The 16,917-nt window shown below is 35.8% G+C and overlaps 1 protein-coding gene and 5 non-coding genes across 6 annotated transcripts; 2 read left to right on the top strand and 4 right to left on the bottom strand.

The window, feature by feature from the left end:
- The first annotated feature begins 7,219 nt into the window (after window positions 1-7,219).
- On the top strand, window positions 7,220-10,009 carry LOC110869205 (malonyl CoA-acyl carrier protein transacylase). The gene is made up of 10 exons (XM_022118500.2): window positions 7,220-7,584; window positions 8,092-8,177; window positions 8,291-8,357; window positions 8,574-8,716; window positions 8,808-8,856; window positions 8,923-9,060; window positions 9,141-9,221; window positions 9,307-9,483; window positions 9,561-9,647; window positions 9,744-10,009. The coding sequence occupies exons 1-10, from the start codon at window positions 7,288-7,290 to the stop codon at window positions 9,804-9,806; spliced, it is 1,188 nt and encodes a 395-aa protein (XP_021974192.1). The 5' UTR covers window positions 7,220-7,287; the 3' UTR covers window positions 9,807-10,009.
- Window positions 10,010-10,572: 563 nt separating this feature from the next.
- TRNAG-GCC lies at window positions 10,573-10,643 on the bottom strand. The gene has a single exon. It is a non-coding gene; the product is annotated as a tRNA-Gly (tRNA).
- An 803-nt stretch (window positions 10,644-11,446) lies between these two features.
- Window positions 11,447-11,519, top strand: TRNAV-UAC. The gene has a single exon. It is a non-coding gene; the product is annotated as a tRNA-Val (tRNA).
- Window positions 11,520-14,809: 3,290 nt separating this feature from the next.
- On the bottom strand, window positions 14,810-14,912 carry LOC118483155. Its single transcript, XR_004869707.1, has one exon. It is a non-coding gene; the product is annotated as a U6 spliceosomal RNA (small nuclear RNA).
- Window positions 14,913-15,947: 1,035 nt separating this feature from the next.
- On the bottom strand, window positions 15,948-16,032 carry LOC118483132. The gene has a single exon (XR_004869645.1). It is a non-coding gene; the product is annotated as a small nucleolar RNA snoR114 (small nucleolar RNA).
- Window position 16,033: 1 nt separating this feature from the next.
- TRNAG-GCC lies at window positions 16,034-16,104 on the bottom strand. Its single transcript has one exon. It is a non-coding gene; the product is annotated as a tRNA-Gly (tRNA).
- Window positions 16,105-16,917: the final 813 nt, after the last annotated feature.

The following is a 16,917-nucleotide window of genomic DNA, read 5'->3' as shown; positions in this document are numbered from 1 at the left end:
CTCAAACTCACCCAAGAGACGGACTTCAAAAACATTATGGGTATGTTTGGCAAAAGTGGCTGGTGGCTCTAGTTTTTTAGATATATTTAGGTGTTTAGCAAAGTAGATGGAGTTTTAATAAAAATGTATAAAATGACCAAAATGGACATAACTAAAAAAACATAATACTAAACGTAATCACACGCATACACACACTGACACACACACATATACTATAAGTTCTTTCTCAAATAAATAAAACATGGTTATTTTCAGTTAAATAAAACATAGTCATTGACGACGAGAACATAATATAATACTATTGATTATATTTTTAATCACTTTAATATGCACTTTGTTATATCACGCGTAGATTAACTTTGTATAAATATTAATGGACCATTTTTAATTGTTACTTAAACTAGTGTTCTGTCATGCCCGCTTTGCGGGGCGGTAAGCAGAATATATCTCAATTTGATAATATGTATTTATGTGTTTCGGTTACTTGAACATACTACTCATAACACAATCTCAATAAAAATTACATCGAGACATAGGTATAAATACGCTTGTCGTAGAGTAACTTTATTAAAGTCCAGGAATAATAGCGTTTGTCCACCAATAGCAAATGGTCACTATTCCCCCGGGTTGGTACGTCACAGTAGCAAGCTGTGACAACCCTCATAATTACATGTATCCGTACGATTGATTAATGCTAATTAAAGTGCTTGATGATTGTGCTAAATTACTTAACTGCTTTCTGATTACTGTGTCATACTTACATGTGCTTTTTAACATACTAGTCTTGTGCAGAAAATTGACTAAATGATCCTGAACGTTTTCCTAAGTGTTGGGAATTAAAAGTGTTACAAAAAGATATATAAAAGACACTAAACGATATAACTTAGCAATTTAACGGAACGATATTTAACCAAACAACCGGACATTACCCGGGACACCAAAATATTGTTAAAAACATTATTTCACTTTTTCTGAGCTAGTCATGGTTCCGGAACACTTAGACACACTACATAAAGCATGTAACACACTAAACACTAGACTTGACACTTTAACCTTCCACTAATTGAATTATTTACCAAATAATTTTCATTTAACCCCCCCCCCTCTTGTAACCGTCCCCAAGCATGGACCCCACATCAAGATCATCAAATCCCCACTAAATCTTCCATAATCTTCTTAAAGATATGATGTGATGATGCTTGTACTTGTGGAGACACACTAACCTTTGGATAAAACTCTAAATTGGATATAAGAACACTAGAGCTCTTCACCATCTTCAACTCACCACATTCACTCCCTTCCTTCCCCCTCTCTCGGCCGACCTTACCCACACACACCACCATATTTTTGTTCCAAGTTCAAACAATTCCAAGTGTACTACAAGGTGTAAGAAGGTGAATAACGAAGCTCGGTGTTCTCGGAACTTGAAGGACCTCTCTCGTTTGCTATTATCCTCTACATTTTCATCCTGATCTTCCCTAGCTTTAAGCTAGTTGTAAGCTTCTTGTTAATCCTTATTTACTTCATGTTTATGGTGGTTAAAAGGTTTATTATGAAGAAAACATATGAACACCATAAGATCTTACACTTAAAACTTGAAACATAAGCTTAAATAAGATGATACATGAAGAAATAATGTTAGTATGATGTTGTTTGGTATATGTTGATGCTTGCTTGTTGATTACTAGAAATATGTTGTTATCATTACATGAAACTTGTTAACTTATGATTAAAAAACATGATTTAACAAGTAGGAGGTGATTAGGGGTTTTCATAAAAGAATCACCTCCATATTTAGACATGAACTTGGTGACAAATGATTTCTTGTAAAATAACAAACAAAGTGATCTAGTAATCTTGTAGATCTAAAACTTGTGAATGATTTTCCTAAATAAACCAAGTTTAAAAGACGGTTTTCGAAAGATCATGATCCTTACACTATTTTGGAAATAAAGTAAGTATATGGATACTAGTGACACATGAAAATGTTGAAAATAAATATTTTTGTAAAATATGTTCACAAGTTGTGAACATCTAAAAATCCCGAGAATGAGATTTTAAATAAAGTAGACACACTTTGGAGGGTAACTAAACCCACTAAACGCCATACCAAGTTACTACGCGTTTTTATGAAACATCAAGTTCATGTTGGTTTGTAAATAGAAGAGTTTGCTCTTGGTAAATTGTTGTTGATTGTTGAATGATTTTTGAAAAAGAAAATGATATGCTTATTAGCATGGACACTGTAGCAACTCTCACTAGAAGTCATATTTATTATTTTAATTAGTCTAATTGGAAACCCAAATTGAGAAACCCAAGTGATTCTACAGAAACCCTAAGATTTCCAGAACAATCAGAATTAGGATCAGGGCCCCTAAAACTCAGGGGGGTATTTCCTACTTGATGAATATCCACATAACTCGTTGTAGAAATCTAATTGGTCAAAACTGTTGACTCATCTAGGCTAGTCCCGTGGAGGGCAAGCCAAAGAATTATAGGTGTCCCTTACGGACCGTAAGGGCTCAGGCATACGGTCCGTAAGCAGGAGCAAATTCGTATATAAATAGCAGGTTTCGGGACTTGCTTCTGGGCACAAAAACGACGCTCAAACTTCAAATTGACGTCGGGTTATAGCTAGAACAGTTCAATAACACACACAATCACGAAGTGCTGCTACGATTCAGGGTATTAATTCGATCGCTATTACGATTCAACGTCCGATCGATTGAAACTATCCAACGTATGATTAAGTGCTGCTCAAATTGAGCTGATACTTTATTGATTCGTCGTGATTTCGACTTGAATATTTGAGTGCTGTTCGAATTCGGACTATGCTCTGTTATTCGTTGTGAATCCGCTGAATTGTTAAGTATTGCACTTTGTTAATCGTTGTGACGGTTTAATCTCGTGAATTGTCGTAAATGCTGTATTGGTTACTTACCTAAATTTCGTGTGCATTAGATTATTAGGCTTATCAGTAGGCTAAACTCTATTCAATACCCTTACAATCAAAGAAGATAAGCAAACCGAGCAAAGCAAAAGCAAAGGTGAGTTCATGAACTTTCTACAAGGCACGGCCATCCTCCAGAGGTAGGATGCCACTCCACTAATCTTCGCACACATGCCTGTAGGGCCGCGACACGATGCAATACGATACGAATACTAACCTTCGCACACATGTCTGGGAGACCGCGATACGGGCTAGTAAGCCAGTGAACCAACCGTGAATTCACTCAACTTTGTTGTTGACTCGTTATTACATGCCTTGCAGGTCGTTAGGTCCCTAGCTTAAGGAGCTTGCACTGGGAGGCGTGGTCGTTGTGGGGAAAACTTATATTAAACTTATGTTTTGCTTCCGCTGTAAACTCAAACTATGTTTTTGACACCAATTGTATTGTGGTTGGTTTTATTTACTTAAATACGTTGTTCAATATGATTGGTGGCTATGATCCTGGGCATGTCACGCCTCCAAGGCGGGGTGGGGCTTTGGAGGGGTGTGATAGACATCTCCATTTACAAAGGAAACTCTGACGAAATTTTCTAAAAATTCCAACATTTAGAAATTATTTTTCTAACAAGTGTTCAAAAATACGTTTTAACTTTGTTTTTCAAAAAATAAACTTCGCCATGAGTTTTGTTACAAAAATACAAAGTATCGGAGGTTGATTTTTACAAGTAAAATGGGTAAAAATATATTTAGAATATATATTTTATACTAGAACACTTGTGTGGATATTTGTTTATTTTGTGAGATAGTTATATTATTTTAGGTTAAAATAATATAACTTAACAGAATACCTTGACATTAGAATTGTGTGGTACGTGATAGAAGTAATGAGTAGATAAACCGTACGTAGGATACGTGTTATGCATGAGAAACTGACTGTTATCTGTACCTTATTAGGACGTGCTTGATTTCTGATTATTAAAGTAACTAATCTAACCGAGCAAACCAAGGTGAGTTCACACACTTTCTAAGGCACGGGATTCCCGGTGGTTGGGAATGGGTTAAAGAATTAAAACGGAACCTACATATCCTCCTTGGGTAGGATATGTACCGCCATCCTCCATGGGTAGGATGCCAATATTAATCCTGCGTATTCTCCTTAGGTAGAATACGTACGTTCGTCCTCCTTGGGTAGGACAACAACCTTAAAACTTACTAGACAAAACTCTATCATTAAGTCCCTCATTTTATATCGACTTAATCGCCGAGGCCAATGGCGAGCGGGTCATTAGTTAATAGCGCTATTAGGTTTAACAAACCTCACACCGTGCCAGTCGGACGGGCATGTACTAATGGACTATGGCAAACTATCAATGATGATAGACATTGACGTAGGGCACAACTTACTTTCGTTAGTAGTCGATATGGTAATGGTCTAGTGGTTCACATGGGGAAGCCCCCACTGATTATGTATATGGTTTGGGTAATAAAGAAGGAACTGGTTAATCATATTTTCAACTATGGGGTAACCCCCACGGCAAGAAAGCCAGCAAAAGACAAACCATGTTTTCGGAAACAACTTAAAACTAAACAACCAACTGTAAACTTACTCAACTTTGTTGTTGACTCGTTGTTACATGCCTTACAGGTCGTTAGATGCTTATGGAGCTTGCACGAAGAGGAGGTCGTTGTGGGATATGGACTGTTATATCCCGTGCCTAGTATTTGAACTTTATGAACTTATAAGACTTATGTTTTGGTTTCACGTTTTATGCTTCCGCTGTTTAAGTTGAACTTGGTTAACTAGCTTTTGATCACCAATTATATTGTGTGGTTGGTTTTATTTACTTAATTACGTTGTTCAATATGATGGGTGGCTCGATCCTGGTCATGTCACGCCTCCAAGCAGTGATACTCTGCATGGTGGATTTTTGGGGGTGTGACACAAGCAGAAAAGATGAAATACTAAAAGAAATAAAAGTAGAGGGACTAAACATGTACATAACCAAAGTTAAAGCAAAGACACTAAACACGCATATAAACAAAGCTAATCAATAAAAATAAAGCTTTTTTAATAAACAGAAGGGCTAAACACGTATATTAGCAAAGTTGAAGGTTTAAAAGCAAGATACACAAGCCTACGATCAATCACTAAGAGGAATAAAAGTAGAAGGATTAAACATGTACACTACAAAAGTTATAGCAGAGCCCTAAACACGTATATAAACAAAGTTAACAAATAAAAAGAAAACTTTTCTTAAAAGCAAAGGGGCTAAACATATATTTTAGCGAAGTTGAAGGTTCGAAAGTAAAATACAAAAAACCACAACCAACGAAGGGGTGGCAGATAGTTGTATGACACCATTCACCCTCATGGTAAATGTAAGCATTTAATTAATTAATAAATTTCATTTCATTTCCAGTAGACACTTAAAAAACCATTATGTATATTTCACTTTGTTAATCATATTCCACCTACTGTTCTTTTAACTTTCTCTATTAATAGATATAAATAGATATAAATATAAATAGATATAAATTCCCAAATTATAAAATTTTCACATTTACACTATTTTTTAATTTTTAATATGATGCAATCGTTTCACTCATTTTCACTTAAACCCCTCCAATTTAAATATGAACTTATTATGAGTAAGACTTAATAAAAACAACCATAAAACTATTCAAAAGTGTAAGAAATATCTATATAAAAATATGTATAATTTAAAGCACATCTACGTACCAGAAAACCGGTGATGATGGAGACGACTGAAGAAGAACGTATGAGAACAACAGCATACGAAGATCGTGTATATATAAAGAATTTGTTTAAAAGATAACTAAGAGTTTGATTTTTTCGTTATCTTTAGAAAAAAAATTAAAAAGTTGCTGCATTAAAAAGTTCAATATCTTTAAAGGTTAAAATAGTCATTTTTTTTTTCTAAAAACTTGTAGCTCATTCTAAGCGCTACAAGATGTTGTACTTTGCTCTATGTATTGACATTTACTTTAATATGTATTGTAGGAACTTGACGATGTTACTTGAAATAAATCTAGTAGGACGACTAGAAACACACTTTAAATTTTGTTTTTGTATTTTACTTTGTTTCCTTGCTACAAGATGTTGTACTTTGCTTCCAAACACTGTATTTCCGATTTAGAAATGAAATGAAATGAAATGAAATTTTGCTTATTAAAAACTGGTTATAAATAGTCGTTTTGAAGTCTCTTACAATCTCGTTTTCGCCTCACTCCGATGTTTCCGCCCTCGGTTAGGGTGTGACAAGGGTGGTGGAGAGGGGAGGCTTGATCGTCGGCCGAAAGCCCGAAGAGATCTGGCGGTGGTGTAATGGTAGGTATGGAGGTCAATGGTGGTGTGCGATGAAGATGGTGGTCTATGGTGGGGGTCAACTGAATCTGAAGTTAGAGAGAGAGAAAGGGGGATGGAGAGAGTTGTGAGAGAAAGGGTCATTATTTATTTTTATATGTAATTTTTTATTTGTTTTAAATTCTTTTTATTTTATTGATATATATTTTAAATAAATGAGTAAAGTTACCAAAATACCCTTATATGGGTCCATTTAGTCAGATTTAACCATGGAAACTGACTGAGTTAGGTCTAAAGAACATAAAATGCAAGGGTTTGCAAACATCAAACACGTTTTTTTGTAATTTTTTTTAAAAACAAATGACATAATTTGCAATCTGGTGTCAACATAAAGAACGATTTTTGTAATTTATTATTATTATTATTATTATTATTATTATTATTATTATTATTATTATTTCTCTCTTATTCACTCACAACCACTTATAAAAATATTAAAAATTAATAAGGGTGAATAATGTTTCTTCAAATATACAGATGAACGATAATGTTTTCTTTTTCCTCCACTTACAACCACTTTTTATAATACGCAAAAAAAAAAAAAAAATACATAATGAGACGTAAATGCTCTAATATAGGGATGAGCATTTGGTATCAAATACCGATCCCGGTCCCGTCCTGTACTGATCCCGATCCCGAAAAAAAACCGTACCGAATTTTTTCGGTACCGAAAACGATATCCACTTTTTGGCATTTTCGGTATCGGTACCGGTTCGGTACGGTACTGGTTTGGTATGGTATCGGTAAAATACCGGATTTTACCTTCAAATACCGCTACCGTACCGTACCGATATATTTCGGTTCGGTATGATACCGGTAAAATACCGGATTTTACCTTAAAAATTTGGCATCTTCATAGTTCATACCCACCCTACCCTACACCCATTCTAGTGATCTCCGCTACAATTTCAAAACCCTCATTTATAAATCCAAAACCACCACCACCGAATGCATGCTTGTTTCCAACTCCCCTCAGTTTCTCAGACGTTTTTCTAGTTTCAATCTTCTCTCAACAACAATGGCTTCTTCTTCTTCATCATCTCTACTGCTCCCATCAGTCTCACTCAACCATCATCAGCTCAAGACCTCATCTTCCGTTTGTTTCGGAACTCTTAAACATGGATTCCGACGTATTAATCTGGACAAATCTAGGGTTTCTATGAGCCTATCAGCTGGATCCACCACTGCAATTGATGACGCATTGTTCACCGATTATAAACCCACCACTGCTTTCCTCTTCCCCGGTCAGGTCAGATTGTAAATCACAACAACTTGTTTGTTTATTGTTCAATTGGAAGTTAATTGGAGTATATTGTTATGTGGGTATGTGAAAATTACTGTTTTTATTCGTTGTGAATGATGTTTGTTACTGGTTGAGCTTCAAAGTTTGAATCTTTTTGTGAAATTATGTACCAATTCACATGTTTTTGTTAGATGTTTTAGTGTAATTGGGTTGACTTGTTGACCAAAGTGTTTCATGAGCTTGAAAGTTTGAATCTTTTTGAGAAATTATGTACCAATTCAGATGTTTTTTGTTAGATATTTTAGTGTAATTGGGTTGACTTGTTGACCAAAGTGTTTGATTCTTGCTTATTAAAGTTTGAGTTTTATCCAGTTGATTTATTCGAGCGAACCGTCGAATAGTTTGAATCCGAAAGTGTTCACATGATTCTCAGATTATCCCCTCATTTGTTCGATTATATTCAGAAATTATTCCAACGGTTTTTGCTGTAATTGATAGTGATTTTTGTTTTAGGGTGCACAAGCGGTTGGAATGGGACAGGAAGCTCTTAAGGTGCCAGCTGCTGCAGAGTTGTATAACAAGGCTAATGAGATTTTAGGGTAAATCTATCAGCTTAAATGTTTCTGTTTATTATTAACTGTTCTATATTTGAGCAAAAGAACTTGTATTCGTGACTATATTAATAAAAATAGTTATTAATCTTTGCTTGAAGGTTTGATATAGTGGACGTTTGCATTAACGGGCCGAAAGAAAAGCTGGATTCCACTGTTTTAAGTCAGGCAAGTTTGCACTGTATTTCCTTTTTGTTATGTTTACTACGTTCAGATGATGATAAACTGGTACGCAAGTGCTGAGTCAGGCGGGTTGGGTAAAGTTATTAAGCTAAACTTCTAATAATAAGCGTCGGATAAAACAAACAATTTAGATCTTTACATGATAAGGAATACCTTAAAACACAAATTTTCTTATTAGCATTTCTTTTTATAATTTTGCAGCCAGCTATATATGTTACTAGTCTAGCTGCAGTGGAGATACTACGTGCTCGCGACGGTGGTCAGCAGATAATCGATTCTGTTGATGTTACATGCGGATTAAGTTTAGGAGAATACACAGCTCTTGCATTTGCTGGAGCCTTTAGGTGAATCATTTAAGCCTTTGTTCTTTAATTGATCTTATGTATTCACACCTTTTCTCCTTATAATCTTTTGCGCATTTTTCTTTTCCATCAGTTTCGAGGACGGTCTCAAGCTGGTCAAACTAAGAGGTCAAGCAATGCAAGTAAGAAAACAATAATACTTTGTGAAAAGATGTAAATCGTGGTATTAATCGTGTTATAATCCTCAGGAAGCCGCAGATGCTGCTAAAGGTGCGATGGTCAGTATTATTGGACTAGATTCCGATAAGGTGCAGCAACTCTGCGATGCAGCCAATGAAGAAGTCGAGGAAGCCGAAAAAGTTCAAATTGCGAATTTCTTATGCACTGTAATGCTCACGTTCGTTGCTATCATATTTAGTATGACTTTGAAATTGAAAAGTAACCAGAAAAGTTCTCTACCGTGCAGGGAAACTATGCGGTATCTGGAGGGGTAAAGGGGATCGAAGCTGTGGAAGCAAAAGCAAAATCATTCAAGGCTCGAATGACGGTATTACAAACGAAATTCTGTTTGTAACCATCACATATTCACGTTTGAAACACGCCTGATAAATACATTCTTTATTCTTTTGCAGGTGCGTCTTGCTGTCGCTGGGGCCTTCCACACCAGATTCATGAATCCAGCTTTATCCCAACTGGAGTCCGCTTTGTCAGCAACCGAAATCAAAACTCCGAGAATACCCGTTATATCTAATGTTGATGCACAACCGCATGCTGACCCTGAGACAATCAAGAAAATATTGGCTCGCCAGGTCAGCTTGTAAAATAATGAAGAATTATTTCTTTAGTTATCATGTTACCGACTTTTATTAACAATTTATTATCTTAGGTTACATCACCGGTTCAATGGGAAACAACGGTAAAGACACTTTTGTCGAGGGGACTAGTAAAGAGTTATGAACTCGGGCCTGGAAAGGTAAAATCTGGACTATCGTTAAGTTTCGTCTTTCTTTTTTACGAAATTTTTTTTTTATCGTGCTTAAGTCATGCACCAATTTGTATGTAAAATTAGGTTATTGCTGGGATTGTGAAGAGAATGGACAAAACATCGCCGATTGAGAACATTAGCGCTTGATTTGTCGCCATTTACAATAATCGATGAGTTAAAGTTTTCCTTGTGGTAAAATTATGAAAGGAGGTTATGGAGCTTATACAGAGCAATTTAATGTAGCTTGAGTTTTCGTGTATGATCGTATGCTTTGTTAGTAATTGTATTCGGATCGTTATATTCTGTTTTGGGTATGATTATTATTATTATTATTATGAGTTATTTTCTAAGTGGTTGTTTAAGCTTCAGCCTGGAAATGATGCATTATTTTGATTTTTGACCATGATGCTTCAAACATATAATCTGGTAAAATAGCAGTGCAATTCAAGAGTGTTAAGACATGGGCATGTTTGTGGGTTGACAGTTAAATCTAACAATTCAAAAATTGTGTTAAGACACATGAACACGACCCAAGTATTAGCGGGTTGAATTGAATTGAACATGCTCCTTAAATATGAAAAGAAGTAGTTTATTTTATTAGGCTATCAACACTCTAAATTGCAAATTTGCAAATACAAATATGTATAAAACAAGTATGTTTAAACCATAAAACAAACTTTATAAACTCATTCACCTGTGAAGCTGGCCTAATTAGTTTGATTAACTAAATGTGTTTATGAATATGAATTCCACCTGAAACTAATCTGGACACGTTTAGACTAAATTCCAAGTGTTGGGCAGTAACCAAAAAAAAAAAAAAAGGAAATGCTCAGAATCGCTTCATAATTCGAAAGATCGAACACAGCTGTGATGACCCAACATCACAATGAGCGCAGTATCTTCATTGCAAAGATGCACCAGCCGGGAATCGAACCCGGGTCTGTACCGTGGCAGGGTACTATTCTACCACTAGACCACTGGTGCTAGATGTTTCATACTCATTGAGTGATCACCATTATCACTTATTATCTTAAGTTCCATTTGTAAAGGATACATCATTTTGAGCATGATGCTGCAACATATTCCGCAAGTGATTATTGAATTGTGCTCCGTCCAAATTGTACAATATTCCAGAAATTACAGGAAGAATGTTTTAAGAAAAAAAAATCGGAAGCCACGTAAGCTAAACGATAATCGGTTCACTCGGATTGAATGTAAAAATGTTATGGCGGTTTGGAACAGAAACAAAGTAGCCCTGTCTGTTCAGAAGGGATGTTTAAAAACATGTATAACCGACTTAAGCTAAAACGGTTCGTTTGGTCAGGTTAATAGTAATACGGTTCAGTTTTATAGTTTAAAACCGGTTTTCACGGCTGGGTTTACAATTTGGACCGGTTGGGACGTTGGGTGAACAAACCCGATTATCAAACCCGTCGTTTAGCCATGAGTGCATGAACTAACTAGAAGTTTCGTCCTAATCCGTGTAACACAAATCGACCTGACAGACTCATTACGCATTAAGTCATTTTAAGCATCATAATAAAGCAAAAAAAAAATATGCCCAGATTCATTATTACTTGAAATATAGTTAACAGAATAGCTAGTATGATGTCACAATAATAAACTAAAAAATAGAAACTCATAGGTTTTACATACCTTTTAAACACTATTTTTTCATGAATACCTCCTCAAAATAAGACCATGGCAGCAGCATCACTGGTATTTCGTCAAGTTACATGGTTAAAATTGTCATTACATAGCTAGTAGTTGATGTAAGTAAATAAGATGTTTCTGTGGTGTAGTGGTTATCACGTTTGCTTTACACGCAAAAGGTCTCCGGTTCGATCCCGGGCAGGAACATTTAATTTCTTTTTTACTTTTTGCTGTTATTAAAAGCTAATGCACCAAAACATGCAGACATCTGATCTTATGTGATTGCTTACGATTAGATATTATAGATTTTAAATATTTCATTTTGAAATTCGAAACTAAGGTTTCAAAAGAAGACGGCGACGACTCCGGTCGATTAAACACCAAGTTGGACCATTTATCGATTTGTGGGTGTTATCCTTTTGGAAGGGTCAATTAATCGATTCAAGTTTTAATCCATGTTTTTTCAGTTCTGACCCGTGTTTGATCAAATTCTCTTGAATTCAAGTTGTAAACTGAAAGTGCAAACCTGTGTTCTAAAGAATTGCTGCTGCATTCATATTTTAGTCTTATCAGTGGATATAGATATATATATGATCTCTAAATATATATGTTGTTATACTAGATCTAGACATTAGATAACAAAATAAGTGCCCGGTCTCAAGGTTTGATATATTCAAACTTATGTCTAAGAGAATAAGACTATGGACAGTGGACAAACAAATAAAAACAAATTTATAATTGTTTTAGCTGATTTCTAAGTGCATACACAATGCATCACAAGAGCTTCATAGCTTAAGAACAAAAACATAAACCCAAAGCCGGGTTGGAACATTTTAATATAAAAGGGAAAGTACCAACACTGGATTTCAAGTCCATGTGCAATGGGTATACAACTTAAACTGCTTCTGAATTTGACCAATACGATCAAGAACAATAGCAGCTCAATCACTGCCCGGCTGCCCAGATAAATGTGGGAATGTGACGATTCCATATCCTTTTGGGGTGACAGAAGACTGCTACTTGAGCAAATTCTATGAGGTAAACTACAAATCTGGAACACCAATTTCAAACTGTTAGACATATCCCTTGATGGTTATATGCATGGCTCCTTACCAGTGGCTCGTCATTGTTACCACAAGAATCAGAAAACCAAGGTACTTAGAGCCACCATGAAGGTCCTTGATCGCGAAGAGTACATCGCTGGAAGTCTAGCAATGACTGGATGTGATAGGTTAACCAATGGTTCATGTTTAGGCTTGGGTTGCAGCCAGGTTCCGGTCCCTTATAAGATGACAAGTTTCCAAGTCTATACAAAAAGAAATACAGAGAGCAGTGTCGGGAAGTGGAGTTTCAATAACTGCACCTACGGGTTTGTTGTTAAGAAAGATCATTACACGTTTCAAGAAACCGATTTTGATAATATGCATAAACGATCTTTCCCAGTTGTTTTTCAATGGTCGGTTGGAAACACAAGCTGCGAAGAAGCTCAAAAGAATGGTACAAACTATGTTTGCAAAGAGAATAGTGTGTGTACTGATGCTTTGAATGAACTCAATCAAGGTTACCAGATGGGATATCAATAGGTCCAAGTCAATTGACGAGAACCAGATTGAGCAGTTTCTAAATGAGGTGATCATTCTATCAGAAATTAGTCACCCAAATGTTGTCAAACTCTTGGGGTGCTGTTTAGAGACACAGACTCCTCTTCTAGTTTATGAGTTTGTAACCAACAAAACAGTCTTCCAACACCTACATGAACATGAAACATAGCCACACAGACTGCGGAAGCCCTTGCTAGTCATATACACTCAACCACACAAATCATTCATAGAGATATTAAATCTTCAAATATACTTTGGAATCTCAAGGTTCATTCCTGTCAATCAGACTCACTTACAGACTTTGGTGCATGGGGTACATAGATCCTGAGTACTTTCGTTCAGGAATTTTGACTGAGAAAAGTGACGTTTATAGCTTTGGCATGCTTCTTGTGGAGCTTCTTACCGGAAGGAAGGAAGGTCTATTCACACGATGGAACTGAAAGTGAGCTGGGTTTGGCAATGCATTTTGTTTCTTCTATGGAAAGGGGTTGCTTAGTTGGAGTTCTTGATGCTAAACTTAAGGAAGATGACCTTAGTGACTATATCAAGAAAACCGCCGAGCTTGCAAAAGAATGTGTGGAGATAGAGGCCTAACATGAAAGGTGTAAAAGATGAACTCAAAGAAATAAGTGAATCTTGCCTAAAGGGTTCTATAATCTCCAACAAAGTCAAACATATTGACCATGACCAGCTTATCTGTTTTGACTCATATCTTTGTTAAATAGTTTTTACCCTTACTAGTTATTTGCCCATGTTTGCTTGCACTGTAATATAAGGATTTTCCAACATGGTTTAAATTGAGTTTTAGAACCCTTTAGGTAAGATCCTCATCCAGTAAGTTAAGAGTTGCCACAAAACTTCGTTTTCGTAATTTCCCTTTAGTTTTGTAAGCTTTTTAAGTTGAAGAAATACGGTCAGAAGATCGTCGCAAAATAGTGTGTTCTTCGTTGTGTTTGCTTCTGAGTTCTGATTATTCAACACCTGGTATCAGAGCAATCAAGGATCGATGCCCAAGTATCCCGGTTTCAGTACCATGTCGACAGTAATGTAAAAAACGTGTTGCAGATATTCTTTATGCATCAAATAAAAACCATGACAACTAAGATTAGTCAACATTTAAATTGTGAAGAGGTAACTTACTCAAACAGGTTCTAAAGTTGATGATATGTTCAAGATTGTTGAATTTTGGTACATAAATAAGGTCATGTTAATCTTATGTATGGTTCCGAATGAACGATACCCATTGCTCAGCTCGTCTATACATAGAAGCCGGAAGTTCATTAAAAAAGTGATTAGTTTTATAAAGATGATGATGAGATGGTGATCCTCCCAAAAAAAGAATTAAGTTGATGGTGATTTAGATGAGCAAATAGTAGCAATGAAAGATCTTGTTGAGGATTAAGGTCTTAAGTACGATGATAGTATTCATAATGTGATCCTTAGCATTGTTCCACATGATGTCGATGGAAACATGGATGAAGTCTGGAAAATGAAAAAAGAAGGGGCAAACAAAGAAGAAGAAAAAAAATTGGACCATTTCTCGATTTGTGCGTGTCATCCTTGCAGTTATTATTATAATAATATGCATCAAACAATAAAAAAAGAGCGAGATTAGTTTTGTAAAGATGATGATGATGACCAAATAGTATTGATGAAAGATCTTGTTGAGGATTGAGGCCTAAATATGATGACAGTATTCATGATGTGAATAGATGCAGGTGAGTTGTTGGTCGAGCAAGGACTACATTTAGCTAAAGTGCTAAACGAAATATTCAGGATAGATTGTGTAAAAGTTTTAGGTTGTGGGAAAGTTTATGCTAAAACAAAACATTAAAAGTGGCGCACGAACGAATAAAACAGTGTCGATGAAGTAGGAAACGAGAAAACGATTGGGAAAAAAATTTGGACCATTTCTCGATTTGTGCGTGTCATCCTTGCGCAGGGGCCATGCTAATCTTCTCTGTATCGTTCCAATTTTATCGGATGTCCCCAAGGGGACGATTACCACTCCTCGTCCTGGCTATACATACCATTTACAACTTCATCTCTTAGCCGATGTGGGACGAACCGAGTGAGACAGGATCTTGTAATGTGAAGTTAATCAAACTGCTGCATAAGGAAAAAATGTTTCAGTGTTCAAACATATTTGTAGTTGAATTTGTTTTATGGCACCTACATACATTATTACTTTTATTACAGTTATTCATTATAATAATAATAAGATGCATTAAACACGTAAAAGCATCCAAATGCAGAGGAAAGCATTCGAGGGCAAAGTATGATGGATACCCTCAAATGCTAAAGATGAAGATGCCTAAGTTAAGTACAAAAAGGCTAACTCCCTCGCGTATGGAATGCCCACTCTCGCGCAAGGAAGGAAGGTTGTTTAATGTCTGTCTATTCATAAATTGGGTTGCAATTCAGATGAAGTGCTAAAACTGACCAAATCACTTCATTTATAAAATAAAATCATTATGTTATTGTTCAGAGATATGATTCTGTAATCATATTTAACACATAACTGTTCATTAAAAGAAAATATATTGCAGTAATCAGCACACCTGACCCAACCTGCCATTTTGCCACCATGATATGAAGTATGAACTAACTAATTAACTAGAAGTTTTTCTCCTAGTCATTGTAACACCCAAGTCGACTTGACAGTCTCTTCTCTTGCTAAGCAAAATAATCAACAATTCCGTAGAATAGGGTTCCTCCGCAAAGTGTGTTTTTCCTACAAAGTGTGGGAAGCGATCCTGGCCATTGGATGGGTGTTTTTAATGGCTAAGATCAAGTTGGTGGCATTTTTGAAATATAACTACAGAAACTAAATTACTAACATAATGGTTTAATGCTCAAAAGTCAAAACTATAGCATAATAATATCATCTATGCTACTAATTTCTTGGTCACCAAAACATCATGATTTGAGATTACAATGGCTACTAGATTTGTTATTATTAAGACATAATAAATATGCAATCATCTTTGCATCATCGTAATAGTACAGGAGATGAGCTATATAAAAAAAGTGAATGCTCAGATGCACTTTAAATGTTTCGAATAATCGAACAGCTGTGATGACCCAACATCACGACGAGCGCAGTTTCTTCATAGCAAATGCACCAGCCGGGAATCGAACCCGGGTCTGTACCGTGGCAGGGTACTATTCTACCACTAGACCACTGGTGCTTGATATTTGTTTCATTTTTACAAAGAGATAATAGATAAGCTAATTTAGTAGCCACCTATAACATGATAACTTCTCACAGCATTAAAACACTTAGAAACCTAAGAGGTTGAGAATTTGGTAAAGATAACTAAAACATCCTAAGTTTATTATTTACTATGGATATAAAACTGTTGGCTTGCACTCACTGATTTGGTGAAGCCAAAGGCTGCTTGTGTTGTATCTTGTTTGTTGTTGATGAACAATAAAAGCATAATGGTTAGAGGTAATAATTGGTCAACAGCAACCACCATAGCAACGGAAATCGGAATTGATAATATGGTCCCAAATGAAGATCCTTTGGAGAAACCGGACCATAATCAAGGAGATGCAGGCTTGCAATGGTCGAAGATGGAATAAACATGAAGATGGAGATTGGCACCGGTTGGACCACAATAAGATCGAGGGAAATGGGTCTATGCCTAATCCAAAAGAAATATTTAAATTACGTAAGTATGAAAACTAAAAAACGGTCTGCTTACAAAAGTCTAAAATGGATCATACGACGGACTCTTATATCAGCGACTTTCATTTCAAAGTGGCATCATATCTAGCAAGCGGATAAACTAATGCAGAACATCCCTATCAACAATAGCTAGTTGTTTTAATCCTAAATGAGAATTACTTAATAATGGTCCTAGTTTTCTCTAAATCCAAAATCCTGTTAGTTATTATTATTTTAGTTTGCGGTTATTTAATCTCTAACTCTTTGTTTTTATACAAGTTTCGGGGGGGTACTATTCTACCACTAGACCAATGGTGCTTGATGTTTACTC

The sequence above is a fragment of the Helianthus annuus genome, chromosome 1, assembly GCF_002127325.2.
Source record: "Helianthus annuus cultivar XRQ/B chromosome 1, HanXRQr2.0-SUNRISE, whole genome shotgun sequence".
Classification (NCBI taxonomy): Eukaryota; Viridiplantae; Streptophyta; class Magnoliopsida; order Asterales; family Asteraceae; genus Helianthus; species Helianthus annuus.
This window is presented reverse-complemented; position numbering and strand designations above follow the sequence as displayed.

Bases quoted from the DNA above. Each gene is read 5' to 3' on its own strand.
- LOC110869205 (XM_022118500.2), top strand. From the start codon at position 7,288: ATGCTTGTTTCCAACTCCCCTCAGTTTCTCAGACGTTTTTCTAGTTTC. The intron at 7,585-8,091 runs GTCAGATTGTAA...TTTTTGTTTTAG, and splicing joins CTTTCCTCTTCCCCGGTCAG to GGTGCACAAGCGGTTGGAAT. The intron at 9,061-9,140 runs GTAATGCTCACG...TCTACCGTGCAG, and splicing joins TTGCGAATTTCTTATGCACT to GGAAACTATGCGGTATCTGG.